We start from the raw sequence: 23,394 nt of genomic DNA on the forward strand, positions 1-23,394 counted from the left end.
TATGAAAAGTCTACACACCCCTCTTCGTTTTTTTTTTTTGTTTTTTGTTTTTTTGTAATACAAACATGACATCAAAGTAAATCATTTCAAAACATTTTCCACCATTAATTTGGCCAGTAGCACTCAGTTGGGGAAAAACAATTCAACTGGGGAACGAAAAATTAACATGTGGTTGCATAAGTGTGCACACCCTCTCATACTTTGGGATGTAGCTGTGTTCCACTCATGTTGAAAAAGGGAGTCAGAGCACTATGATGGCACCATTTGTGCCTTTTATTTACCCCGGGCAAAGATCATCTGTTCTAGTGGGCACATAAGCGGGTGTGTACACTTATGCAACATTACCTCTGTTAAATTTTACTTCCCCTCTGTACAGATCACATAAATGGTAGAAAATGTTTTGAAATGATTAATGATTAAATCTGTCATTTGAACAGGGGTGTGTAGACTTATTATATCCACTGTGCACTGTAGTCTTTGTTTCGACGCCATGCCCAAAATAGTTGTCATCCGCTTAAGACAAATAATAATCACCTCCATTTTCCCATTGGAAGTAAAAAAACAGGAAGTGATTATCTGTTCACATGCGGACATGAAAGCTTTTGAGCCCATTGCTGAACTCTTCTTGTTAACCAAAATTTTCAAAAATGTTCTCACCATTTGTTGTTTTTCTTCACTATTTAACATCCTTGGCAGTTGCACCAAGATGTCTCAAGACGGTGCCAAAGCACTGCTTTTATATTAACAAACAAACCAACAAAAACAGACTAATTGAGGACGGTTTCAAAAAAAAAAAAAAAAAAAAAAAAAAAAAACAGCGAATATGTGATCGATTTGTTGAGTATTCATCTCTGGTAATTTATTCACTAGATTCTGTCCGACGGGCTCACGTTACAAGGGCGAAGAGAGACGCGGGCGTCCGTGCGCCTGCCCCGGGTGTCGAGTTGCACGACACGCATGGATTATTCATGACTTAGCAGGTGTGGCAGTCACGGGGCGACTGCGTCAAGACGTGCCTCGTCGTCCCGTGAGGACGGGCCCCTCGTCGCCTCAGGTACAACGCACAGACAGAAAGGTACCCCTGCACTCTGATGATCTCCACCACGTCCAGCACGGCCAACATGGTGACGCAGGGTAAACTTGAGATCAACTCCATGGACAATGTCGAAGGTAATGAATGTATTTTTTTTTTTTTTTCGTGTGTGTTGTTCGTTATTGACACTATCTTGCCATGTTTGGACAACAGCAGTGTCATTAGCGACGGTCGCTAAGCATGAGCGCTTGTGTCAACAGAAGCCAGTCAGATGTTTTCTTGTTTCTCGGCAGATAAAACCTCAGGCAGGTTGGGATGCTTCGGATGGATTTTGGTGGTCATATCGCTCCTCTTCATCGGGGTCACCTTCCCGCTTACAATTTTTATGTGTGTCAAGGTATGCGCACTTGTTCAATGAAGTACCGTATTTTCCGCACGATAAGGCGTACCTCATTATAAGGCGCACCTTCAATGAATGACATATTTTCAAACTTTTTCCATATTTAAGGCGCTACAGTAGAGGCTGGGGTTACGTTATGCATCCATTAGATGGTGCTGCGCTAAAGGGAATGTCAACAAAACAGTCAGATAGGTCAGTCAAACTTTATTAATAGATTACAAACCAGCTTTCTGACAACTCCATTCACTCCCAAAACGAATAAACAGCTGTTTTTGTTATTTTCTCTGAGGTAAAGTATTAGCATTAGCTAGCGATCCAAGATGGCGGGATCTTCTGCGCATGCACGTAACCGATCGTGAGGGTCACCGATAGCGTCTTGACAGCGAGACCTGTTGCGGCTCAATACTGATCCATATATAAGGCGCACTGGATTATAAGGCGTATGGTCAGCTTTTGAAAAAAATTGAAGGCTTTTAGGTGCGCCTTATAGAGCGGAAAATACGGTAGGTCTTCCTTGTAAAAGGTGCAAGCACTCAAAAGTTTGAGTTAGAAGGGACTTTCGATAAAAGATTTTTGTAACTTGTAGTTCTCCTTTCGACACGCAGATAGTGAAGGAGTACGAACGAGCCGTCATCTTCAGGCTGGGTCGAATCGTTGACAGGAAAGCCAACGGACCCGGTATGACTCACGCGCTATCCGCTGGGTCCGAATTTTCCAAAATGTTCAGCATGACAAATGTTTTTACTCGCAGGGCTTTTCTTTGTTATACCTTGCACGGATAACTTTGTGAAAGTTGACCTGAGAACCGTGTCCTTTGACATTCCACCTCAAGAGGTAACACATGCACAATATTCCCCGATACCCGCCGTACGATCATCGGTGCTTGTTTTTTCGAAATCACCTGGTCAGATCCTGACGAAGGACTCGGTGACGGTGTGCGTGGACGGCGTGGTGTACTTCCGCATCCAGTGTCCCATCTCGTCGGTGGCCAACGTGACCAACGCGCACTCGTCCACGCGGCTGCTGGCTCAGACGACCCTCAGGAACGTGCTGGGCACCAAGAACCTGGCCGAGCTTCTGTCCGACAGGGAGGGCATCTCGCTCAGCATGCAGGTATGCTGTCAAAATAAAAACGCTCAAAGTCAGACTTCAGTCATCAGGAAAACCGCCAGTGAACCACCGTTGAAGTCATTTAACTCATTTGCTCCCAATAACGTGTAAATAGTTTTTTTTTTTTTTAAATGTTCTAAGTGTCCCAAAGACGTATTTATACGTTGTTGTTTTTTGGGTTGTTGTTGTTTTGTTTTTTAATGCTACAGCATACAGAAGGCTTTGATGCAGCCTCTCAACTGCAAAGAACGGTTGCAAAAATGGTAGTTATTACACAAACGGCCAGCAGGTGGCAGCAGAGCAAAGGCGCTCAACCAGGGCCATGTAGAAAAAAAGCTCAATTACTTAAAATTTTAAATAGATTTGTGAAAACTGATGAAACTTAGCTCTCTTCTAATGCTAATTGCTGCAAAACGGAAACAGATAGAAACATACTTTTTTTTTCCTGGTGAAAGAAGAGACTTTAATCTTTCTTTTGATAGATTCCATGCTTTTATAGCAATTGAACACAATTTTCTGTGGGCCTTGCAAAATCAGTCAAAATCCAGTAAAACAGCCGGGAGCGAACGGGATTGCGAAATGTGAAAATGGCTGGGAGTGAATGAGTTAATTACCCTTGTCGAATGACTAAATATAAATATCCTTCCAAATATCGAAAAATGACCTTAAAGATTGTGACGGTGTCCTGACATGAAGTTGGTCGTGGCTTTGTCAGGAATCCCTGGACGAAGCCACGGACGCGTGGGGCATCAAGGTGGAACGAGTGGAGATTAAAGACGTCAAGTTACCTCAGCAACTGCAGAGAGCCATGGCGGCCGAGGCGGAGGCCAGTCGGGAGGCCCGCGCAAAGGTGGATGAGAAGTCCTGCATCAGTCCTTCCTTTTCATTTGAAACTGCAATCAAAGTGACAAATGATTATTATTTCATTTTATATTTTTAATCTAATACAAAAAAATTACTCAATTTTAGGATCGGACTAAAAATATGAAAGTGAAATCCAGACCACAGGCGTTTGGTAACAAGCATTAGCAAAGCTAGGCTATGTTAGCTTGTTAGTTGCCACAATCGCTCAAGATCCTAACCAAGAGCCATCAAACGATCCATCAGTCACATGATATCAAGTGCAAATGTGTTAAAAGCCTAATTTGAATCACTTTCATTCAAACTTAGATTACAATTATCAGTCAATATGTTTCTTTTTTAAGTCATGAGTTCTGTTAGCATACAGTGCGCATGTTAGTATTTAGCGGTTAGGACTAGCCTTGCCGCGAATACTTAAAATTTGTAAGTAAGACGTCAAGACGGCCACTCAAAAATGTTTGAACTTGTCTTTTGATGCCACATAATGGCAGGAAAGCACTTCTTTTTATTTTATTTTATTTTTTTTATTAGACATAGCTTTGGCCTGGCTAAATGAAGCTCATCAATTCAGTTCAAACATAGTTGTTGCGCATTGAGCTACCACCAGATGGCGCCAAACTAAATATTTTTTTTAATGCAGCATGGTTTTTGCCGGAGCACAAAAAGCAATTTTTTGAGCCAATAACGGATTATGTTCCTCCCAAAATAACTAACTAACTAAATAAATAAATAAATAAATAAACAATCAATGGGTAAGCGAAGTTTAAAACAATTATGCAGGTGTTACGCAGCCTCTCACTTAGGCCCACCATAATTCAAATTTGATTATAGAATATTCTAGAATATTGTTCAGTGTGTAGTTGAATGAGTTGAAAGCAGTGAGATCGGACATTTAAATAATTTCCTCTGATGTCGTTTCCCCACTCCGCCTAAAACAATATGACAACACTGACCAAACGACATCTCGTGTCAGATCATCGCCGCCGAGGGCGAGATGAAGGCGTCCCGTGCCCTGAAGGAGGCCTCGCTGGTCATCGCCGAGGCTCCGTCCGCCCTGCAGCTGCGCTACCTGCAGACGCTCAACAGCATCGCCGCCGAGAAGAACTCCACCATCGTCTTCCCGCTTCCCATCGACTTGCTGCAGAGCTTCATGACGAGGAAGTGAGGAACTTTGCTTGCCGTTAAAAGCAACGTTCGATTCGCTTTCATTGGGGCACTGAGTACATAATAGACCAGGGGTGTCAAACATATGGCCCGCGGGCCGGATCAGGCCCGCAAATGGGTTTAATCCGGCCCGCGACATGATTTTGTAAAGATAAAAAAAATTAAATAAAAATAAAATGTAATGTCTAATTAATCAACCGGCCACAATCAAAACGTACAAATTTGTAATTTCACAAGCAGTCCTCAGATGAGTAATGCAACTTGAACGGGGAATCGTCATCCTGGATGTCTTTATTTTGCACTCAACTTAAACTTTTTTTTTTTTTTTTTTTTTTTTTTTTTAAATCATACACTGACATAAATGTGTTAAATTACTGGTAACACAAATAGATATGACAAGGATTAACGTGCTTATAACATTATTAACACCCATGCAATGCATTCTGGGAACAATATATATTGAAAACAGGTCAATTTAACACGTCCGGAATGTATACCGGCAAAGTGTTGCCGCGTTCCATTTGCATCCGTGTTATTTTTCGGAACAATATGATTACAAGATGAGCTCCGTAATTTAGGACTGGTTCACGAAAATATGCGTAGCAATTATGGCAATTGTTTTTAAGCTATATACCGTTATTTTCCCGATGCGGCCCACTTGATAATATATTTTCCTCCATGCGGCCCCTGAGCTAACATGAGTTTGACACCCCTGTAATAGACCCTTCCAGTGTGACATCACCTTTAAGTGAACGTGACTGCGAGCGAAACTACGACGCAACTGCTTTGCACCCACAAAATGTACGAGGATATGCTCACATCATTTTATATCAGGTAGTTTTTCTCTTTTTCATATACAGTTGGTCATAACATTAACCTCTGATTGTAAATTCGAAGCAGACGTGACGAATGTGCCATATTATCTTTAGTGAAACAATCATTCATACTTTTACTTTTTTTTTGTATAAGTATTCAAGTAATTTTGAACAAAAAGTTAACGATTTAACACTATTATCACAATTCATACTTTCGGGCTTGATTTCTGCTGAGGAATGTGTTGTAACGTGCGCTCTGTTTGTTAGCAGCTAGCAAGCTAAGATAGCTTGAAGACTTCGATATACAGCAAGACGAGTATATCCGGACACAAACGATTTCATGAATGACAATTCACATCATGAAAGTAGTGATCTACGTACTAATTCAACCAAAAACAACATACCTTAAGCTTCCACTTCCACTTTTCCCTCCAACAAACTCCATTTTTTTGTAGCTAGCAGCTCCAGACGGCTGGTTTCAATGATTCGCAGTAATGTAGTGTCCTACTCGGGATGTTTTTTGTGACACTTGACATATTTCCCATCTTTTAACGAAAACGCTCGCCAAAAATCAAGCTCTCTACATTCATTTGTTATGAGATGTTTGCCCTCCAGGAGGCGCTGCGGGAGCCAAGCAGTAACGTCAGCTGGAAGGGTCTATCGGCAATGCTTATTATTTTTTTCAGGGTCAAAAAAAAAAAAACTAGGTCTAGTCACAAATTGGTCGTGATTCGAATAGAGAGAACAAAATAGAGAATCACTGAACACTGAATCAGAATTTTCGGATTTGGGTCAGAATGTGTGCCCCAAAACAACAACGCTAACCGGTGCGTAGTTTACATTGTCATTTCATAATTGTCTCTCCCCCAACATCCAACATTCTTGTTACCTTCTTGGCCCCCACAGAAGTGTCAAATGAACAATGAGTCAGTCAATAGCTAAGCAGTTTTTCAACAACTTTGTTTACTCGCTTGTTGGCCTTTCACGCCTTCCGAGCAAGGGAGACGAAATACAAAAATACCCACTTTAGCTTAGCTCTAGCTAGCAGCTGGTAGGCTACGACGTAAGGGGATGGATTTAAAATTGGTCCAAATGAAGTCCCCATGGGTTCTGTTGTTGTCCAATCTATGGCGAGGGATCTTGGAGGTTAAAGTAAGTTATTGTTTTAAACTAAAAAGGAACATTTTTGTAAGTTGATGCGGCTGCGTTAACACGTCTATATACATTCCGATATGCTTTCAAAAAAGTGACTATGAAGGCTTGGTCTTTTATTAACCCCCCACATTGTTATGTAACACTTTACATGTGATTATTTACAGAGGTTCACTAATGTGTACACGTTGCCTTGTGTGATTATTTTATGTTTGTTTGTTTTTTAAATGGAATGAAACAGATTGTGTTCAACTTCAAAAGATCCATAATTAAAAATGCAGATATTCATTTTGATTGCCAATAATGATGATATTCTGCAATGCAAAATGGTAAATGCTTATAGCATAAGCTAGCATAATTATCCTAATTGTGCAAAAGAACCCCTTAATTAGTTTTCGAAATATTATACAACTTTGTACAGATGATGAAAGCATTTATTAAGCATGTGATTATATTTTCGACTCGTCATGGTCATATTTGTAAGTTATCTGGGTTTTTTTGTTTTTATATGTTGCAGTTTTATCTATTTCATCAGCTTGTATAAATAAAGCTTATATGTGTACGTATTAAAAGGTTTATCCACACTTTGTTATTTTCATGTTGTGATTTAATACTAATTACAAAGAGCAAACATGTACAGTGGCGACAACACAAAATATTTGCAAACCGCCAGTCGAACATTTGCAGTTCGGCTGGAGGACCAATGAAAAAGACAAAGACGCATGACTTGTTTTACAAAATAAAAAAAAATATATATATATATCACAGAAATGCACCAGGACATGCTTTTTACACAACAAACCTTGAAATACAATCTTGAGAAATGTAAACAAAGACTAAACAAATCGAGGCTGTCAGTGATGGCGAGCTTGCAAAAGATGATGAGGACCACGCTGAGAAGAAAAAGAGGAAAATGACAGCAAAATTATGATATCACAAGAAAAAGAATCAAAATATTAAGATAAAGTAATGACATTTAGGTCATGATATGTCAACAAAGTTGTAATTTGACTCAATAATGGCGTGAATGTCAAAATTCCGACATCAACAAATGCATCATGACGACTTTGGTCAAAATGCAAGTAGAATTTTTTTTGCCCGTAGTATTCCGACTTGACTCTTTTTACTAAAAATATATTGCAACATTACTCATGTACAATTACAAATGTATTTTTGTAAATCTCAATTTTTTAAAATACACTATTTTATCAGTTTTTTTTTTTCCTTTTCAGCGTGGTCCTCATTTACATTTGTAGCAAAAAGCTGCTTAAAACAACCAAAATCTAATCTATTTGTTAATTTCCTCAAACATTTCCTTATTTCAAAAGTCTACCGGTCGATTTCAAGGGATAAAATTCTCAAAACTATTTTAATATAGTGATTCTTTAAAATCGTATTAATGGCAATTACTTTTGTACAAAGACATCCTGAAAATGATTAAAACGTGAACACAAGTTTTTAAAAGGAAAAACATATGGCATTTAATTGCTTGCCTGCCTGCATATTTAAATTATGAACGCAATTTTAATTCATTTTCTTCACATAAGGACAAAACAGCTGACTTTGCTGTCTACATTCCGTTTTTTAAGCAATTTGCATTGTGGCTTGAGCCATATTTTACCGAGTGCGAGTACCACTTTCCACTTCCTGTTCTATGGTTATCATCACAAATGTCTTCGCTTTGCCATCTCCGGCGCCCTTTCTTAGGTCAAAACGCAACAAAACATTAAAAATACCCGTGTTCCTGTGGACAACGTAGCCTGCAACTTGAAGGATCCCTGGTTCAATTCCTGTCGTCGGCGTGAGGATACGGCCCTTGAGCAAGGCATCCATCCGCCCCTTCGTCTTCTTTTCTGCTCATCCTCATTCGGCTCCAAGTGAGTTGGAGCCTATGCTAGCTGAATCCATGAGTAAGGTTATACAGTACTGTCATTGATGCCACGAGATGGCGGCAAAGGACTACTTTTGTCTAAATGTAGCTCCACAACTCACTTCAATGGTTCCTTGGCGCCAGGATGCCATCAGATAGAAGCTGCCCAGTTCCTCTCGATTCTTTTCCAAAAATAAAGTTTGGTCCTTGGAGGAGGTCGCTGGTGGAAGAGAATGGCTCGCATCACTCAAGCACGTCCGTCGGCCCGAGTGACGGACGACAAAACGGTCACTGGTGGTAGGAGTGCGGGCGGGCGGGCGAGCCGGGCAGGGAGGGCGGCCGGTGGACGGGCGAGCCGCCGGGCGACATGCGAGGGCTGAGCTCGCCCGTCTGCAGACGCCACAGCAGCTCCTCGTTGGTGCGGCTCAGACGCTTCTTCTCCGTGCTCTCCTTCTCCACGTGCACCTGCAGGTTGGCGTTCTCTTCCGACAGTTGCCTGCACGTGCGTGCACCACACGACACGTTAGCGTCAGTAAGCACGGCTGACAGCAAACATGCAATTTGCATCCACACGGAATGACGGGAAGTGAAAAATGTGGTGGACTTTGTTTTGGTCAAATTCAAATGTGCTTACATCATTTTGACTGCTTTCTCATAATATTGTGATTTTTCATTCATAACTAAGGTAGTTTTTACTTGTAAATTAAGAATTTTTTTTGTCGTCCGAAGTGTGAATTTTTTTTTTCACAATATCACTGGTGCATTCTGGTAAAATTTTCATTAAATTACTGCTTTATTCTCATTGTAATTTTAAATTTAACAATATTTTGTTTCTTACAGTTTTACAATGATGATTTTTTTTTCTTTAAAGTTTAAAGTTACAACTAAATTATAGGGTTTTTTTTCTCAAATGAAATTTATTGTCTGGACTTTTTTTTTTCTCCCTTGCAATATTAAGATTCTTTTCTACAATTGTTTTGTTGGATTAAATAATTGTTATAATAATTTGGGATTTTTCATTATACTGTAGTTAGTTTTAATTAGTTTTCACTTTTGTTTTTTTAAATTCAGTCTTTATTAATTTTTGGTTTGTTGATATTTAGTAGTTTAAATTACTGAAAAATGCTTAATTTTGGTCTATCTTTTATTAGTTTTAGTATTCGATTGAGCTTTTTTAATATATAGAGTTCTTGTTGAGTGCAAGGTTAAAAAAACAAAAAACAAAAAAAACTAGTCACCAAGTACAATTTTTGACCTTCCTTCTTCTGTATGAACGAACAGCATAAATCAAAATAAATGCATTCAAAATGAAATCACGTTAGCGCAGGCCCACCTGGACACGGCAAGGTTCTTGTCGATGCGTTCCTTCAGGTCCTCGTTCTGCTGCTGCAACACTTGCACTCGCTCCTCCAGGTGGACGTTCTTTTCAGCCTGCTCAAAGACACAAGGCCCGAGCGTGCGCAACTTTAAATTCTTCAAAACGATAACAACATTTCAGCGACCAACAAAAAGCATTGCAAATGTTTCATTTTGTGGGGGAAAACAAATCAGAAAATTCAAATCCTACTATTTTTTCCAGCTCGGTAATCTTCAAGTCCTGCTGATGGATTTGTTGGTTCTTCATCTCCAGAACTTCCTTCAGGCTCTTCAGATCTTCCTCGATGTGTTTGTACGGCGCCAAAGCATCCTGCAAACACCACATCGCCGTTCAGCCAGCGCAGACCTCCGCCAAGGCCATTTTAATGCAAACCATTTGTCTCCTTTCACTGGAAAAACTGTCGAGCTAAACAATTCCACTCCGTTCCTGCGGGTGGCGATAATGTGTATTACAACGCCGGTGTCAACTGCCAAACGCGGAAAGCTTTTTTCAATCTTGACTTTTATTTAGATCCCACGCAGAAACAAAATGTAACAAAGATCTCTCACCACGATCTGGTCGTCGGTGCTCTTGCGGAGGGCTTCCTCGAAGCGTTTGGCTCGATCCCTCAGGCTTCTGTTCTGGAAGGTCAGCATGTCCACCTGATCCTAGATCGGCAAACGCACGCATTAGGAAGAGGAACGTCACGTGACCTCACGACGACAACAAGAAGTTGTTCACGTTGTCGCGTTCTGAAGTTAAGTCCTTTACGTGCAACCGGATTGCCACATCCAATATGGCGACCTGATGTTTGTGCATCTCACCTGCAAGGAGAGTCTGATCTTCTCAAACTCCTCCTCCAGAGACTTCCTCTGCTGCTCGTGGGCCATCTTCAGATCTGACACAACACGTGGAATATCATATTTATGTTTATTGTGCGTTGGACGCGTCGAGTCCTACTTTTGACGGTGCGGGCGTGCTCCTCCCGCAGGGTGGCCAGTGTGTCGTTGTGCGTCGCCTCCATCTCCACCAGAGAGGCCTCGTGGTTCTCATTCATCTCCTCCATCTGGTGTGAAGAGCACAATCGACATGAATAATTATGAAAATGATATCCACGCAAACATATTAGGTTGCATTTATTTGACTAATATGACTTAGACTTTATTATACAAAGTTTGTAGGTCGGTCAAAGTAGCACGACTCATCGTGCAAAATTACAACTATTCACACAAAATAATATTTTGTTATTACATTTTACGTGTTGCATTTTTTAATTATTACTACTATTCTCATAAACTTGTGACTGTTGTAATAAAAATTTTCTTGCCAAATTATGACTTTGGTCAGGGGAGTCAATTAAATAATCATGCATATATTTGTGGAGACTGGGGTCAAGTTGCATTTTACAATTTAAAAAATGTGCAGCATTTCAAAAGATTAGTTAGCCCTTAATATGAAAAGAGAAATGCACTGAGCTGTCGCCAAGGTCTTACAAATGTTATTATGCCATCTAGTGGCAGGAAAATGAACTCAACACAAATCAATATGACACTTGTTGTTACAGTACAGTACATCTTTTTAATTTTACGTCAATTTTATGATTTATTGTGAAATTACTGTATCAATGACTAAAAGATGAAGCCATATTTCCTCTTTTGTTAAAAAGAGTATGAAAACTGCTTTAAAAAACATTTTATTGTACATTTAGAACAGATTGAAAATTTGTGATTAATCGTGAGTTAACTACTGACGTCATGCGATTAATTACGATGACACATTTTAATCGCCTGAAAATGAAAAAAATAACTATATAACGACATAACACGACCTTGGCACTAAACGTTTTCATTCAGATGGACTTCTTATGTCGTTCTTGGCATTTAAATAAGGAAAAATATCCCTTCCTAATCTCGTCGCTAGGTCCGTTTTTGGCGCGGTCACCTGTTCCTGCTGCTGCAGCCGCAGGTCGTCCAGTTGCGCGCGCTGGAGCGTCCTGAGGCTGCGGGTTTCGGCCGAGTGTTGCGCCCTCAGCCGCTCCTCCAGCGCTCCCAGCTGGGCCTGCTGCTCGGCCCGCAGGCCCCCGAGCTCCGCCTCGAAACGCCGCTCCAGCGCCTGCTTCTCCCGCTGCAGCTGCTCCCAGTGGGACACGCTGAAAGCTAACAGCCGCGCCTCACTTATCATATCAGAGTGTTGCATTCTTTTTAAAAAAAAAATCTGTTTCCTAATTAGTATGAGGAGTCATGATGACAGCAAGGTAGCACCTAGCTAGCATGTAGCACCCCATTTGGTACTCGCACCCACTTACCCACTTCATCCCTGATCCTGGCGAGCTCCTGGGACAGTTCCCCTTCCCTCACAGCCGCACTCTCGCTCTGCAACGCAGCACACGCGTGACGTTTTTATTGATTTATTCATGATTTAAACCGAAAGGTCACAGACATTTGAAAATTCATGGTGGTGACCTCATAGGGGCTATATTGGTTTTTACTCGTCATCATCCGCCCCCCCCCCCCCCCCCCCCCCCCACCCCAGCCCCACCCTGCCGCCCGCTGACTCCGCTCTCTGGGGAGTCACGTGACCTCCATCTTGATCCTCCCCGTCCGTCCTCGCCATGGCAACATCATCCTTTTAACAAGAGGACTTCCTATTGATTTCTTAGCCAATGAATGAATGAATGACACATTGGAAGGATTCCAGCGTTCATATTGCGGATGATGCAAAAAACACAAAACACTAAAAGCCCAAATAAGCTGTGGGTGACCTGCGGTGAGTGCCGCGGCGCCAAACGTGCTGCACCTTGGCACCAAAACACTCAACCTTGTTCGTTTAATTAACCCTCCTGTTACATTTTAACAACGTTTTTTTCTTATAAAAAAACTAAATAAATAAATAAAACGCAAGACAGCGGGTCATATTTAATTTGATATATTTGGCAAGTTGAGATAATGAAAAGATTTGTTTTCAATCCTAACACTTTTGGATAATTAAACATGCCCTGGGTCAAATTAACCCGCTAGCATTATAGCTATGCCCAAAAAACTAACGAGAAGTTTGCCCATAATAAACGTTTTGACTTTTTGTATGACGAAGGACAAGTCACAAAGTACAAGACTCGTCATAAGATTGTTGCTAACCTGCTAACCAAATGCTTTAATAAACCTTTCCATTTTTCAAATTGACCCACTTTAATGTAATCTTGAATTTTAGATGTAAAAAATTGGAGTCCAGGGAACAAAACTTACTTCTTCTGTTTGCTTATTTTTGTCATCAAATAGGAAGGAATGTTCTAAACCACTTTTTTTTTTTTTTTTTTTTTCCAGACCAATACGTATGTATTTACTCTTGACCGGTATCAGCATCCTTCATGAGTACCCGATACCTTGAAATAAAGCTGGTATCAACCCGATGCCCCGCCCATCCCTATGAGTTTTTAATAAAAAATACAGAAAATGCAAACATTCAACCATTCTATTATTTATGTTATTTATGTTCCAGGTTAAATTGACTTGTTTCAAACTTCTTCTTTTTTTTGTTGTTGTTGTTTTTAGCTAGGAAAAAAATTAAAAGGCTAAAAAATATATATTTTAGCTAAAACTTCTACTGCCCTTATTTTTCTTCTTTTATTATTTTTACTACACATTTAATTGACATTCTTCTATCACCTTCCCCTCCTATTACCTTGAAGGACAAATTTACTTTCTGTAATATTTAAAAAAAAAAAAAAAAAAAAAAGTTTGTGAATAAAACTTCAACTGATCACTTTATTTTGTGTGTTTTTTTTTTTAATTACCATATATTTTTTTAAATTATTTTTTATTTACTTGTTATTGACTATTATCCTGGACAGTGACAACAGTTTCTTTCTTTGCAAATGCCACACACTCATCCCCTCTATGTGTCACGTATGGCATCTCTATACACGCACGCATACATATACACACGAAACACACACCTTCTTTAACCTCAATGTAAAACATAAACACAAAGCTTTAGTAAGTGTTTCATCTTCACTTCGGATAACAGGAATCTGAAGACTCATTAGCATAAGTTCATTAAGAGCCAGCACAGCAGCAATCCAGAAAACGGGACCGTCGGGAAAGACGAGCAAGGCTTTGACTCAGCACAATCATTTAAAAAAACAAAAACAAAAAAACAAACAGATTAAAGCATGCACGCACACACGCACATGAAATGGCACATTTATCAAAGGATTTTCCACCTGCCGGCTTTACCGTGCCCTCCAGACAAGGCGACCGAGAACAGCGATGGCCCATGCGCGCTAGCAGACTGCAGCATCCCTCGGCCGGCAGCAAGATGCAGAATGAGGAGGAGGAGGAGGAGGAGGAGGACGAAGAGGAGGGGAGGAGGGGAAAGCCACAACCTCGTCTGGAACAAAGACTGGGTAAGCCCGACTCAACAGAGCACGCCCAGTCCTTCCTTCCTTAACCCTTTCAACCCCAACTAATAGGCTACGAATTGCAAAAATGCACACACACATCCACAACCATTCATTTGCATCTACATGGGATACAGGAAATAAAACGGGTTCGAACTGCTTACAGCAAGTACCAACGGGAAAAAAAAATATCCTTTGCTAGTAAATGCTCAAGTAACTTTTGTAAATTTTGGTACCTGTAGAAAAAGTTATAAATTTGTATCTGTAAAAAAAAAAAAAAAAATGTACGTAAAAAAAAATTGTACCTGTAAAAGATTTTTGCACCAGTAAAGTGGAAAACGTGTACAAAAAAAATATTTGTACGTAAAAAAGAATGTGCGTATAAAAAAAAAATTGTACCTGTAAAATATCGTAATCGTAAATGTACAATTTTTTTTTTTTTATTTTTATTTTTTTACGTACAAATTATTTCCTTACGTACAATTTTTTTTAATTTTTATTTTTAATTTTTTATGCACAATTGTTTTTTTTTGGTTTTTTTTAGTACACATTTTCTATTTTACAGGTACACATTTTTTTTTACAGGTACAATTTTTTTTTGTATTCTTTTACGTGTCGTACAATTTTTTTTTTGTTTACAAGTACAGTTTTTTTTTTACTGGTACAAATCAGGCCTTTTACAGATATCAATTTGTACATTTTTCTACAGGTACTATTTTTTTTCCCGAGTTCTTTTGCACCATATTTAAAATATTCCAATGTTCGACAAAGATTGACTGGCAACCAGTCCATCTTTTGCCTGTACGTGCCTTGACAGTGACTCGCGAAAAGTTTGTCTTTATGCATCCTGGACTTGACCGGCGACCATTCAGTTGTTTGTCTATATGTGCTCTGATACTGACTGCCGACCAGTCCTGGAATTGACTGGCGACCAAGCAATTTATTGTCTAAATGCACACTGACATCGACTAGACAACAGCCCATCGTATTGTTTGTTGTCATACAATGACCGGCGACCATTCAACTGTTTGCCAATATGTGCCCTGATGCCGCCTGGCGGCCAGTCCATCGTGCCCTGATATTGACCGGTGACCATTCCGTTATTTGTCTATATGTGCTCTGATTCTGACTGGAGACCAACCAATTGTTTGTCTATATGCCTGCATTGCCGCCGCCGCCGCCGCCATCTTGGATGTGTCACGTTGGTCCATACCTTGCGACAGAAGTGCTGCGTGGTGAGGGAGAAGACGCTCATGCAGAGCGACGCCTTCTTGAGCTGGGCCTGCAGGCTGTGCAGCTGGCGGGCCTGCTGCTCGCAGCGCTCCCTCAGCAGCTTGATCAGCGCCCGGTCCACTTCTTGCGACGACCCGGACCGCCCGCGCACTGCCAGAATGGTGGACACGGAAATGATTTCACCATCAGGTGTGCCATGGGAAATGATCTAATTTACTAAGTTAACTATGTTCATTCTATATATGTTAGAGATGTACAGGGAGAAAAATTAAATGCTCTTCCACTAGATGGCAGTAAATTTTACTACTTGTTCTTAACGTCAATTTCTGAGGTTGGATCCCAAAAGCGCAGACATAAATAAGATTTTAAGTCTTTATTCGCATAACATCGAGATGCCAAGCTAACTTGGGCTGTGGAGGTGCACAGGAGAACAGAGGTAACCAAAGTAATAATCTGACAAAACACACACTTCTCATACAGGCTTATATAGATAGTGAATAGATCTGACTGGTTGTAGCTAGACATGTGGGTAAAAGGACTGACATGGAATTATCTGATTGGCTGTTGACCAGATAAAACGATTAAAGATTCCTGACATCACATAGCGTCTTACCAGTTGAAACTAGATGCTGGTTACATCAGTTCAAAACAGACACTTGACCACACGGTCATGACCCAATTATAACCCTTGCATAGCCTAAACATAACCCTTGCATGACCCTAGTCATGTTAGTACTAAGCATAGCCCTTGCATGACCCTAGTCACGACAGTACTAAACATAACCCCTGCATGACCCTAGTCAAGACAGTACTAAGCATAACTCTTGCATGACCCTAGTCATGACAGTACGAAACATAGCCCTTGCATGACCCTAATCATGACAGTACTAAATAAACCCTTGCATCACCCTACTCAAGACAGTACTAAGCATAACCCTTGCATGACCCTAGTCATGACAGTACTAAACATAGCCCTTGCATGACCCTAGTCATGACACAACTAAAGTGTGTCGCAAACTAGCGTCAGCAGGAAAAAAAGCAGTTGAGAACCAGTAGGTTAGCCGATGTTAAGTAAATCTATTCTAATCCATCTTGACATACTGTACACTATTTTAACCTAACAGAACAAAATCTAAAATAATCACATATGTCCTCAAAATGTGTGACGGACCGTAAAGCCTATTTTGGGTCATTGGTTGATTGATACGTCCTGTTTTGGCCTTCGCTGGGTGACGTGTGATGTGCTGAAGTCATGCAGCAGGATGCCTGCCTCTGCTGGAGTCAGTTGCCATGGCAACAGTGAGCGGGCAGGCTAGGCAGCTTTGATAATGAAGCGCATGCCGAAGATAGATGATGATGATGAAAAAACTGGCTACGACGCTTACACGGATCAATGCCTCCTTTCGCACCACGGTACGCGTAACAAACATTAATTGCACAAGCAGACGTTCACACACGACACGACATACACAGTAGAGCGCAACGTGATCCGCTAGGACTCACCTGGGGATTGAGGCTTGGGCGAGACGACTGCACATTTTTTAGGGGAGAACGCCTCCGACTCCTTCAGTGTTTCTTTCCTCCAAGCTGTGATGTAATTAAATACATGTCATTAACATAAGGTTCTAGAACTAAAAACAAGTTCTGAAATTCTAACAGAAGGACAGCAGTATTTTCAAATACAGGAAAAAAGTTTACATTTGTTTCTAATGTGATTAATCTCGTGGAATTCCTTGTGGGGAAAAAAGCAAAACAAAACACAAAGTTGTTGTTATGCCATCTCTGACCACTGAGGGGTGCTCATTGGAAATGATTTAAATTCCCATAATTTGTCTAGGAATTATTATTTATTTACTACAAATAATGTATCCTTGTTCATTCCAGCAAAATACACAGACAGGCGACAAGATTAAATGTGGTTCCACTCGTTGGCAGAAGGTACAGAAGATATGTATTAACTGCTATCCAGAAAATACTGGCAAAATATTCATACTGAAAGAAAATATTTATAAAATCAAACGATTATTTTACACACAAAATATGAGGAAAAAGTCGGCTTTTCTTAATAAGAATACTGAAGATGTTAGTAAAAATAAAGTACTGTTTTTTTTGTTTTGTTTTTTTTGTTGCTTTTTTTTTAGTGCAGATTTTACAAGTTGTAATCTTAAGAGGACAAAATAAAATTAATTATTTCAATATGTAGTAATATTACAGATAAAGGTGAAATTATTTATTTTAGAATTTAGAAAAAAAAACAACAACAAAAAAACTTAACACTACAAGAAAACACTTTCCTTTGGGAAGGAGTCAACAATGTCTGCAGGACAATTATTGCAAATATGCATTGCTATAAGAATACATTATTTTCTTTTAGGATAAAAAAGAAAACATCAGAGTTATGGAAATAATTAGTAATTTATTTTATAATTTTTTTTAAGTAAAAAGAAAACATATAATTATTTATTTATTTAGGGGAAAAGTCATAATGGTAAATGAATCTATATGTATATTTAATATATTATTGAATACGATTATGCACTGCACTGAGGAAAAAGACACAATTTTACAAGAAATATTCATAACAATAAAGTAGTGATTATATTCAAGTAATGCTCTGTTTAAGGTTGGTACACATTTTATTTATGCTATAGTAATTTTACGACTTCACTCACAAGTGCTACTTTCTTAATAATAATAATAATAATAATAATAATAATAATAATAATAATAATATAATAATAATAATAATAATAATAATAATAATATACTGTATAGGATCACTCTTGTGAACACAGAGATGTTTCTCACCAAAACTCATTAGTAAAAGAACAAAAACATGTGAATTATTCATTAAATCAGTTATGTTTCAATGTTCAATTATTAACAAAGTCATAAAACGCTGGAGGCTCAACGTGTGCTCCCTGCAACAATCCAGCAGGGAGCGTGCTGTGCAGATGAGATTTTTTTTATTTTTTTTTATTTGTTTCTGCTCAGAATAATTGGAAGTGGGCCGATATGGGTCTCATAATGGAGTCGACTGGAGGAGCGGAACATGCTGCTCAGTCGCTTTTTTTCCCCCGACAAATTATTGCGCACTCACAATGCCCATTACCGAATAATAATCCCTCTTCGTCCCAATTACACTCCGAATTTTGCTCGACCACACTGATTTAAAGCAGACCAAAGGCTTACGATCAATAGTGAGAAGATTTGCTAGAGTGGAAATCATGCATTGAAGACAAAACAGGGGCGGATTGCACTGTTTTTTTTTGACCCACTTTTATAGTTAAGAGAGTGCGGATTCAAGCTATGAACATTTGGTGCAAGCACAGCATTTTTGTAAAAGCTAAAATCATGGCTAACATCAAATGCTCTACCTGTATAGTTTGACACAAACAAAGTATAGTTTGATATGTGCTAATTCTAAGCTTTAAATTGGCTATTTGTCAGCTAATGTAAACATTAATTGAACAATTGATATAGCTATAGCATTAGCTGTCAGCTATTATCAGCATTAGTTATAACATGAGCTAAATTGAACAGCAACAGCATTAGTGGTAGCATCAGATGAGCTAAAGCTAACATTTGCTTTAGCTATATATTTGCTAACTCCTGTCAACATTAGCTATAGTCCAATACGAGTTAAAATCTGCTTGAGTTATATTATGTTAACATTTGTTATTGTTCTAGCTAGTAAGAGAAGCAACTCAAAGATAATAAGAGATACAACAACTACAACATCTAAGTTTGTTTGTTGTTTTAAAATTCCAAAAGACAGGACTATATTAACTTCATCGTTTAGCTAACTGATAGCTAGTCAAACGCTAACTGAGCTTAATGACGGTAATGCATTGAGCTGAGTTGACAAGTTATTAATTGACACACAGAGACTGGTTTGCGACCCTTTAAAAACTAATTGTGGATGTTTAAGTATAGCTAACTAACGCAAGTAGAGATATGTATAACTTGACATGACTTAATGATGACTCATCTCATCTTTAATTTAGTGAGGAAGGGACTTGTTTGAATTTTGCCACAGTAACTTGGGACTTCCAAGTTTAAGACTTACTTGTGACTGGCACATACCGGATGTGACTTACTTTAACTTCGAGCTAACTTTTGAGCTAAAGCTGAAACCTTGGCTAAAGTTAACAAAATTAAAACATCATTATTGCTTCATACAGTTGTTCGTCAATTTGGCAGTTTTGAATCTAAACTTACTCTGTGAAGTTCTGCAAGTGCTGCTGTCATTGGACATGGACGACAAGCTCCTCATGATGCCCGCGGTGGTGGTCACTCGGGCAGGTGGAAGGGAGGAGAACCCCGGGGCACGAAGACCAGACTGGCCTGTTTTAAGCAAGAGGTTCCTAGGGGAGGTTTCTGGACCTGATTTCCTTTGCTCTCCTATAAGGACAGATGGTGAAACCGAAAATAATGAACGTAGCAGTAGGTGAGCAACCGATGACATCTTGAAGGCCTCTCACCTGAAGCGTCCTGGTAGCCGTGAGCTCCGGGTTGTCCGAGGCCTGCTGATGAAGACTTTTGAGCGGCTTGGTGAACTCGTGTTTTGGCTGTGGGTTGTCTGGTGACAGCACCCAACCCCAGCTGAGGCCTTGCACATCTGGGGGAACGGTAGACGCTGGCTCCATCTTGAGAAATGTGCTGTTGAAAGACATCAGATGACCGCGATATAGATGATGATGTCGTAAAATCAAAGTGTAATCGTTTGATTTGAGTAACAAGGGGGTCTAGATCTTACCTCCTGAGGACATTTCCCAGGGATGTCCTCGAGATGACCACTGCCGGCTCCAGGTTTCATCCCAGAGGAACCATGTCCAGACATGTCCTGCCTGTACTTGTCAAGGATAGAGGAGCTGAGCACCTGTGATCCTTTAGACAGCGGTCCAACCTTCGGATCTGCGTGAGCTGCCATACTAGAGCACGAGGACTGTTTTGAGCGGTGTGTGGTAGCTTCAGGTGCTGTGTCGGTCCCTTGCAATTTGCCTTGAGGATTCTTACGTACGCAGGTGATGATTTTCGGACGGACATTTTTGCTCTTTGGGGGAGAAGAGGACCTCTTGGGGTCAGAGTCTTTCTGCAGAGGAACGACAGGTTTGGGGATCCCACTACCCAGGCTGGTCTTTGGAACCCGGGCGCTCTGCGCCTTTGCCGGAGACGCAGGGGGTTGCTTCCTGGGCGACGCTGGTGTGACCGGGCGGCTGGAGCTTACCCACGGCTTCCTTCTCTCCAGACTGGAGGAACGGGTGAGATTCTCTAAGGAGTTCTTGGCGGTATTTTCAAAGGACAACTGCTTCTTGAAGCTCCTGTCGAAGGAGTTCTGTTTTTTCAAGGAGTTATCAAAGGAGCCTTGTTTTTTGACGACTTTAGTCTGTGCGACTTTCGTTTTGTGAGGGCTCACGCTCTCGTCTGCTTCTGTGCTTTTATTAGTTGAATTAATTCTGACAGGTGACGCCTTATGTTGGGTTCCCTTTGTGGCGTTATTCTTCTGGTTATTGTTCTTGTTGAGCTCGTGGGCTTGTGACACAAGATCTTTGGTGGAGTTCAAATTGAGATCCACCCAGGACTCGAGAATTTGATCTGCGTTTTCAGTCCGGGAAGGCAAAGTCCTTCCGTGATTGTCCACATCAGTCTCAGTTGCCGGCTCTGCTGCGGTCCCGCCGCTCGAAGGTGGCTGATCCTTGCTGCGCTCCCTCAACCCAACAAAATCATCTCCTTCCTCCACAAGGTAAGCCTCCAGTTCCTGACACTCCAGCATCTCGAATTCTGCCAACTCGGGGTCGTCGCACTGCGAGTCCGTTCCCCAGATGACCACCTTGTCCCGCTCGGACAGGGCGTCGCTTCCGGCCGACCTGCCGCCACCGCCTCTTTCGTCATCCGTCCTGATGTCGTTGGCGTTCCCGTCGGCCGGCGCGTCCTCCGCCACGTTGTCGTTACGCAACGGCACCGCTCTCTCGCACATTTCGGACTCAGCTGTTAGTCCGCCTACAGGGAGGGTGGGTTCACTTCGCTGTGGTTCCGATCACTTGAGAGGCGATCATTTCAGCTTAGCACCTGATCCTGTAAAAAGATTTAAATAGTTACTTGCTATAGTACGTTTGGACCCAGAAACATATGCACCAAATCAAGTGGCACAAGGATGATAGTGTCAAAGAAGGCTAAGGTTTAGGTGTGAACTTAATGTATATCCATCCATTTACTGAACCACTTGCTCCTCACTAGGGGCGCAGGGGGTGCTGGAGCCGATCCCAGCTGGCTTCGGGCAGTAGGCGGGGTACACTCCGAACTGGTGAGCTGTCAAATGTTTTTACACAATTTGTGATTTTTTTTTTGCACTTAAATATTAAATTCATTAACTCATTTGCTCCCAATAACATGTAAATACGTTTTTTTAAATGTTTTAAGTGTTCCAAAGACGTATTTATACGTTTTTATTGTTTTGTTTTGTTTTATGCTAAAGAAGGCTTTGATGCAGCCTCTCAACTGCAAAGAAAGTTGCAGAAATGGTAGTTATTACACAAACGGCCAGCAGGTGGCAGCAGAGCAAAGGAGATCAACAAGGGCCATGTTGAAAAAAAGCTCAATTACTCACAATTTTAAATAGATTTGTGAAAACTGATGAACTTAGCTCTCTTCTAATACTAATTGATGCAAAACGGAAACAGATAGAAACATACTTTTTTTTCACGATAAAAGAAGAGACTTTAATCTTTCTTTTGATAGGTTCCATGTTTTTATAGCAATAGAACACACTATTCTGTGTGCCCTCAAAATCCAGTAAAACAGCGAACGGTATTGTTTCTGTGAAAATGGCTGGGAGCGAATGAGTTTGAAGTGTATAGATATTGCCAAACAGTTAAAAAAAAAACAAAAAAAAAAACATACCTAATGAAGTGGCCGGCAGGAAATGTGCACGTTGCACATTTTATGATTTCAAAATTTCATTACATTGTAGGACACCTACACACCTGCACATATAGAAATAATTACAAACACATTGGGTCGTGCACATTATGGTGGATGCTTGGCGGGAGAAGATAACAGCCCCGATGCGACGCCTTCACAGCACCCGGGAGACGCGGGAAATTTATGTTCTCATCCACAAGCCTCCCCTGAACTCGTTTCCACCTCCGCTGCCCCTCCCCCTCCCGATTCTCGGGCAGGTCATCCTGCTACCTGCCTGCTGAAAAAAAAAAATGTTCTCCTCCCAGCTTTCCTTATGCAACCTGAAAGCTTCTACTGGCACGCGCAATAAAAACGATCACTACAAAAACATTGACTTTACAGACGATTTAGCGGCGTTCACGTGAGACTGCATGGAAGCCTCATGAAATATTGAGTATGGAAATGGAGGCATCACTTTGGTTTTCGATGCTCCACTGGCTCGCCCCACCTTCATATTGCCAGACAGCAGAGGGGAAGCCAAATATGCTTAGTTATTGTTATTAGATTTTTAAAAACAAAAAGGCAAAAATACAAGATTTTTAGGGCCTAAAAAAAAAAACTGAACACGTGAGCACAAGTCACTTGCAGCCTGTTTCCCAATTATTATGTTTACATTTCTAAATACATTATAGCATTATGCAACTCTGTAAAAAAAAAAAAAAAAAAAACTACCTTAAGGTGAGACGAGCTCCCGTTCCAGAAGCAACATGCACACCACCACCATCTTCATCCTCACCTGCAAGCTCACCTCAAATCCTAATTTTTTGCAACAAACAAGGTCAACGTGAAAAGTTCTCACCGTGCATCTCGAGGAAAAGCATCAGATGATCATAATCGTGATGAGGATGAAGACGCGCAGTCTGCAGCATCCCGCGGAAAAAAAAAAAAAAAAAAAACAGGCAGTGAGGAAGAGGAGGAGGAGAGGGACGCTACGCCCACGTGCTCACGTATGCCCCCTTGTGGTCATATGTAGAACGTCAGCAGCACTATTATATTTCCTGCACAAATTTTTTTTTTATTAAAATTGTTTGAATTTGATG

At 40.6% G+C, this 23,394-nt stretch overlaps 2 protein-coding genes and 1 long non-coding RNA gene across 5 annotated transcripts; 1 reads left to right on the forward strand and 2 right to left on the reverse strand.

Moving 5' to 3' along the window:
* The first annotated feature begins 84 nt into the window (after positions 1-84).
* stoml3a (stomatin (EPB72)-like 3a) lies at positions 85-4,913 on the forward strand. The gene is made up of 7 exons (XM_077540999.1): positions 85-1,170; positions 1,327-1,430; positions 2,039-2,111; positions 2,185-2,267; positions 2,343-2,546; positions 3,259-3,393; positions 4,378-4,913. Exons 1-7 carry the CDS (start codon positions 1,092-1,094, stop codon positions 4,567-4,569), a joined length of 870 nt encoding a protein of 289 aa, XP_077397125.1. The 5' UTR covers positions 85-1,091; the 3' UTR covers positions 4,570-4,913.
* LOC144033131 (uncharacterized) lies at positions 2,367-6,829 on the reverse strand. Its single transcript, XR_013287885.1, has 3 exons — positions 5,788-6,829; positions 3,332-3,436; positions 2,367-2,551 (listed from the first exon to the last, which is right to left on the reverse strand). It is a non-coding gene; the product is annotated as an uncharacterized LOC144033131 (long non-coding RNA).
* A 217-nt stretch (positions 6,830-7,046) lies between these two features.
* Positions 7,047-23,250, reverse strand: mtus2b (microtubule associated tumor suppressor candidate 2b). 3 transcript variants are annotated; one of them, XM_077540996.1, is made up of 15 exons: positions 23,154-23,240; positions 22,295-22,377; positions 20,151-21,469; positions 19,876-20,053; positions 19,613-19,795; positions 16,895-16,978; positions 15,372-15,541; positions 12,068-12,134; positions 11,704-11,918; positions 10,723-10,828; positions 10,587-10,660; positions 10,332-10,430; positions 9,973-10,092; positions 9,739-9,839; positions 7,047-8,901 (listed from the first exon to the last, which is right to left on the reverse strand). In XM_077540996.1, exons 3-15 carry the CDS (start codon positions 21,369-21,371, stop codon positions 8,694-8,696), a joined length of 2,826 nt encoding a protein of 941 aa, XP_077397122.1. In that variant the 5' UTR covers positions 21,372-21,469; positions 22,295-22,377; positions 23,154-23,240; the 3' UTR covers positions 7,047-8,693. The 3 variants fall into 3 exon arrangements, with proteins under 3 accessions (XP_077397122.1, XP_077397123.1, XP_077397121.1); XM_077540997.1 differs by lacking the exon at positions 22,295-22,377 and having other exon boundaries at positions 9,739-9,836; positions 23,154-23,250; XM_077540995.1 differs by lacking the exon at positions 22,295-22,377 and having other exon boundaries at positions 7,048-8,901; positions 23,154-23,250.
* Positions 23,251-23,394: the final 144 nt, after the last annotated feature.

Source organism: Festucalex cinctus, chromosome 13, assembly GCF_051991245.1.
Source record: "Festucalex cinctus isolate MCC-2025b chromosome 13, RoL_Fcin_1.0, whole genome shotgun sequence".
NCBI lineage: Eukaryota > Metazoa > Chordata > Actinopteri > Syngnathiformes > Syngnathidae > Festucalex > Festucalex cinctus.

Bases quoted from the DNA above. Each gene is read 5' to 3' on its own strand.
- mtus2b (XM_077540996.1), bottom strand. From the start codon at position 21,371: ATGTGCGAGAGAGCGGTGCCGTTGCGTAACGACAACGTGGCGGAGGAC. The intron at 20,054-20,150 runs GTAAGATCTAGA...GTCTTTCAACAG, and splicing joins CTGGGAAATGTCCTCAGGAG to CACATTTCTCAAGATGGAGC. The intron at 11,919-12,067 runs GTAAGTGGGTGC...CGCGGCTGTTAG, and splicing joins CAGGATCAGGGATGAAGTGG to CTTTCAGCGTGTCCCACTGG.
- stoml3a (XM_077540999.1), top strand. From the start codon at position 1,092: ATGATCTCCACCACGTCCAGCACGGCCAACATGGTGACGCAGGGTAAA. The intron at 1,431-2,038 runs GTATGCGCACTT...TTCGACACGCAG, and splicing joins CAATTTTTATGTGTGTCAAG to ATAGTGAAGGAGTACGAACG. The intron at 2,268-2,342 runs GTAACACATGCA...TCACCTGGTCAG, and splicing joins TTGACATTCCACCTCAAGAG to ATCCTGACGAAGGACTCGGT.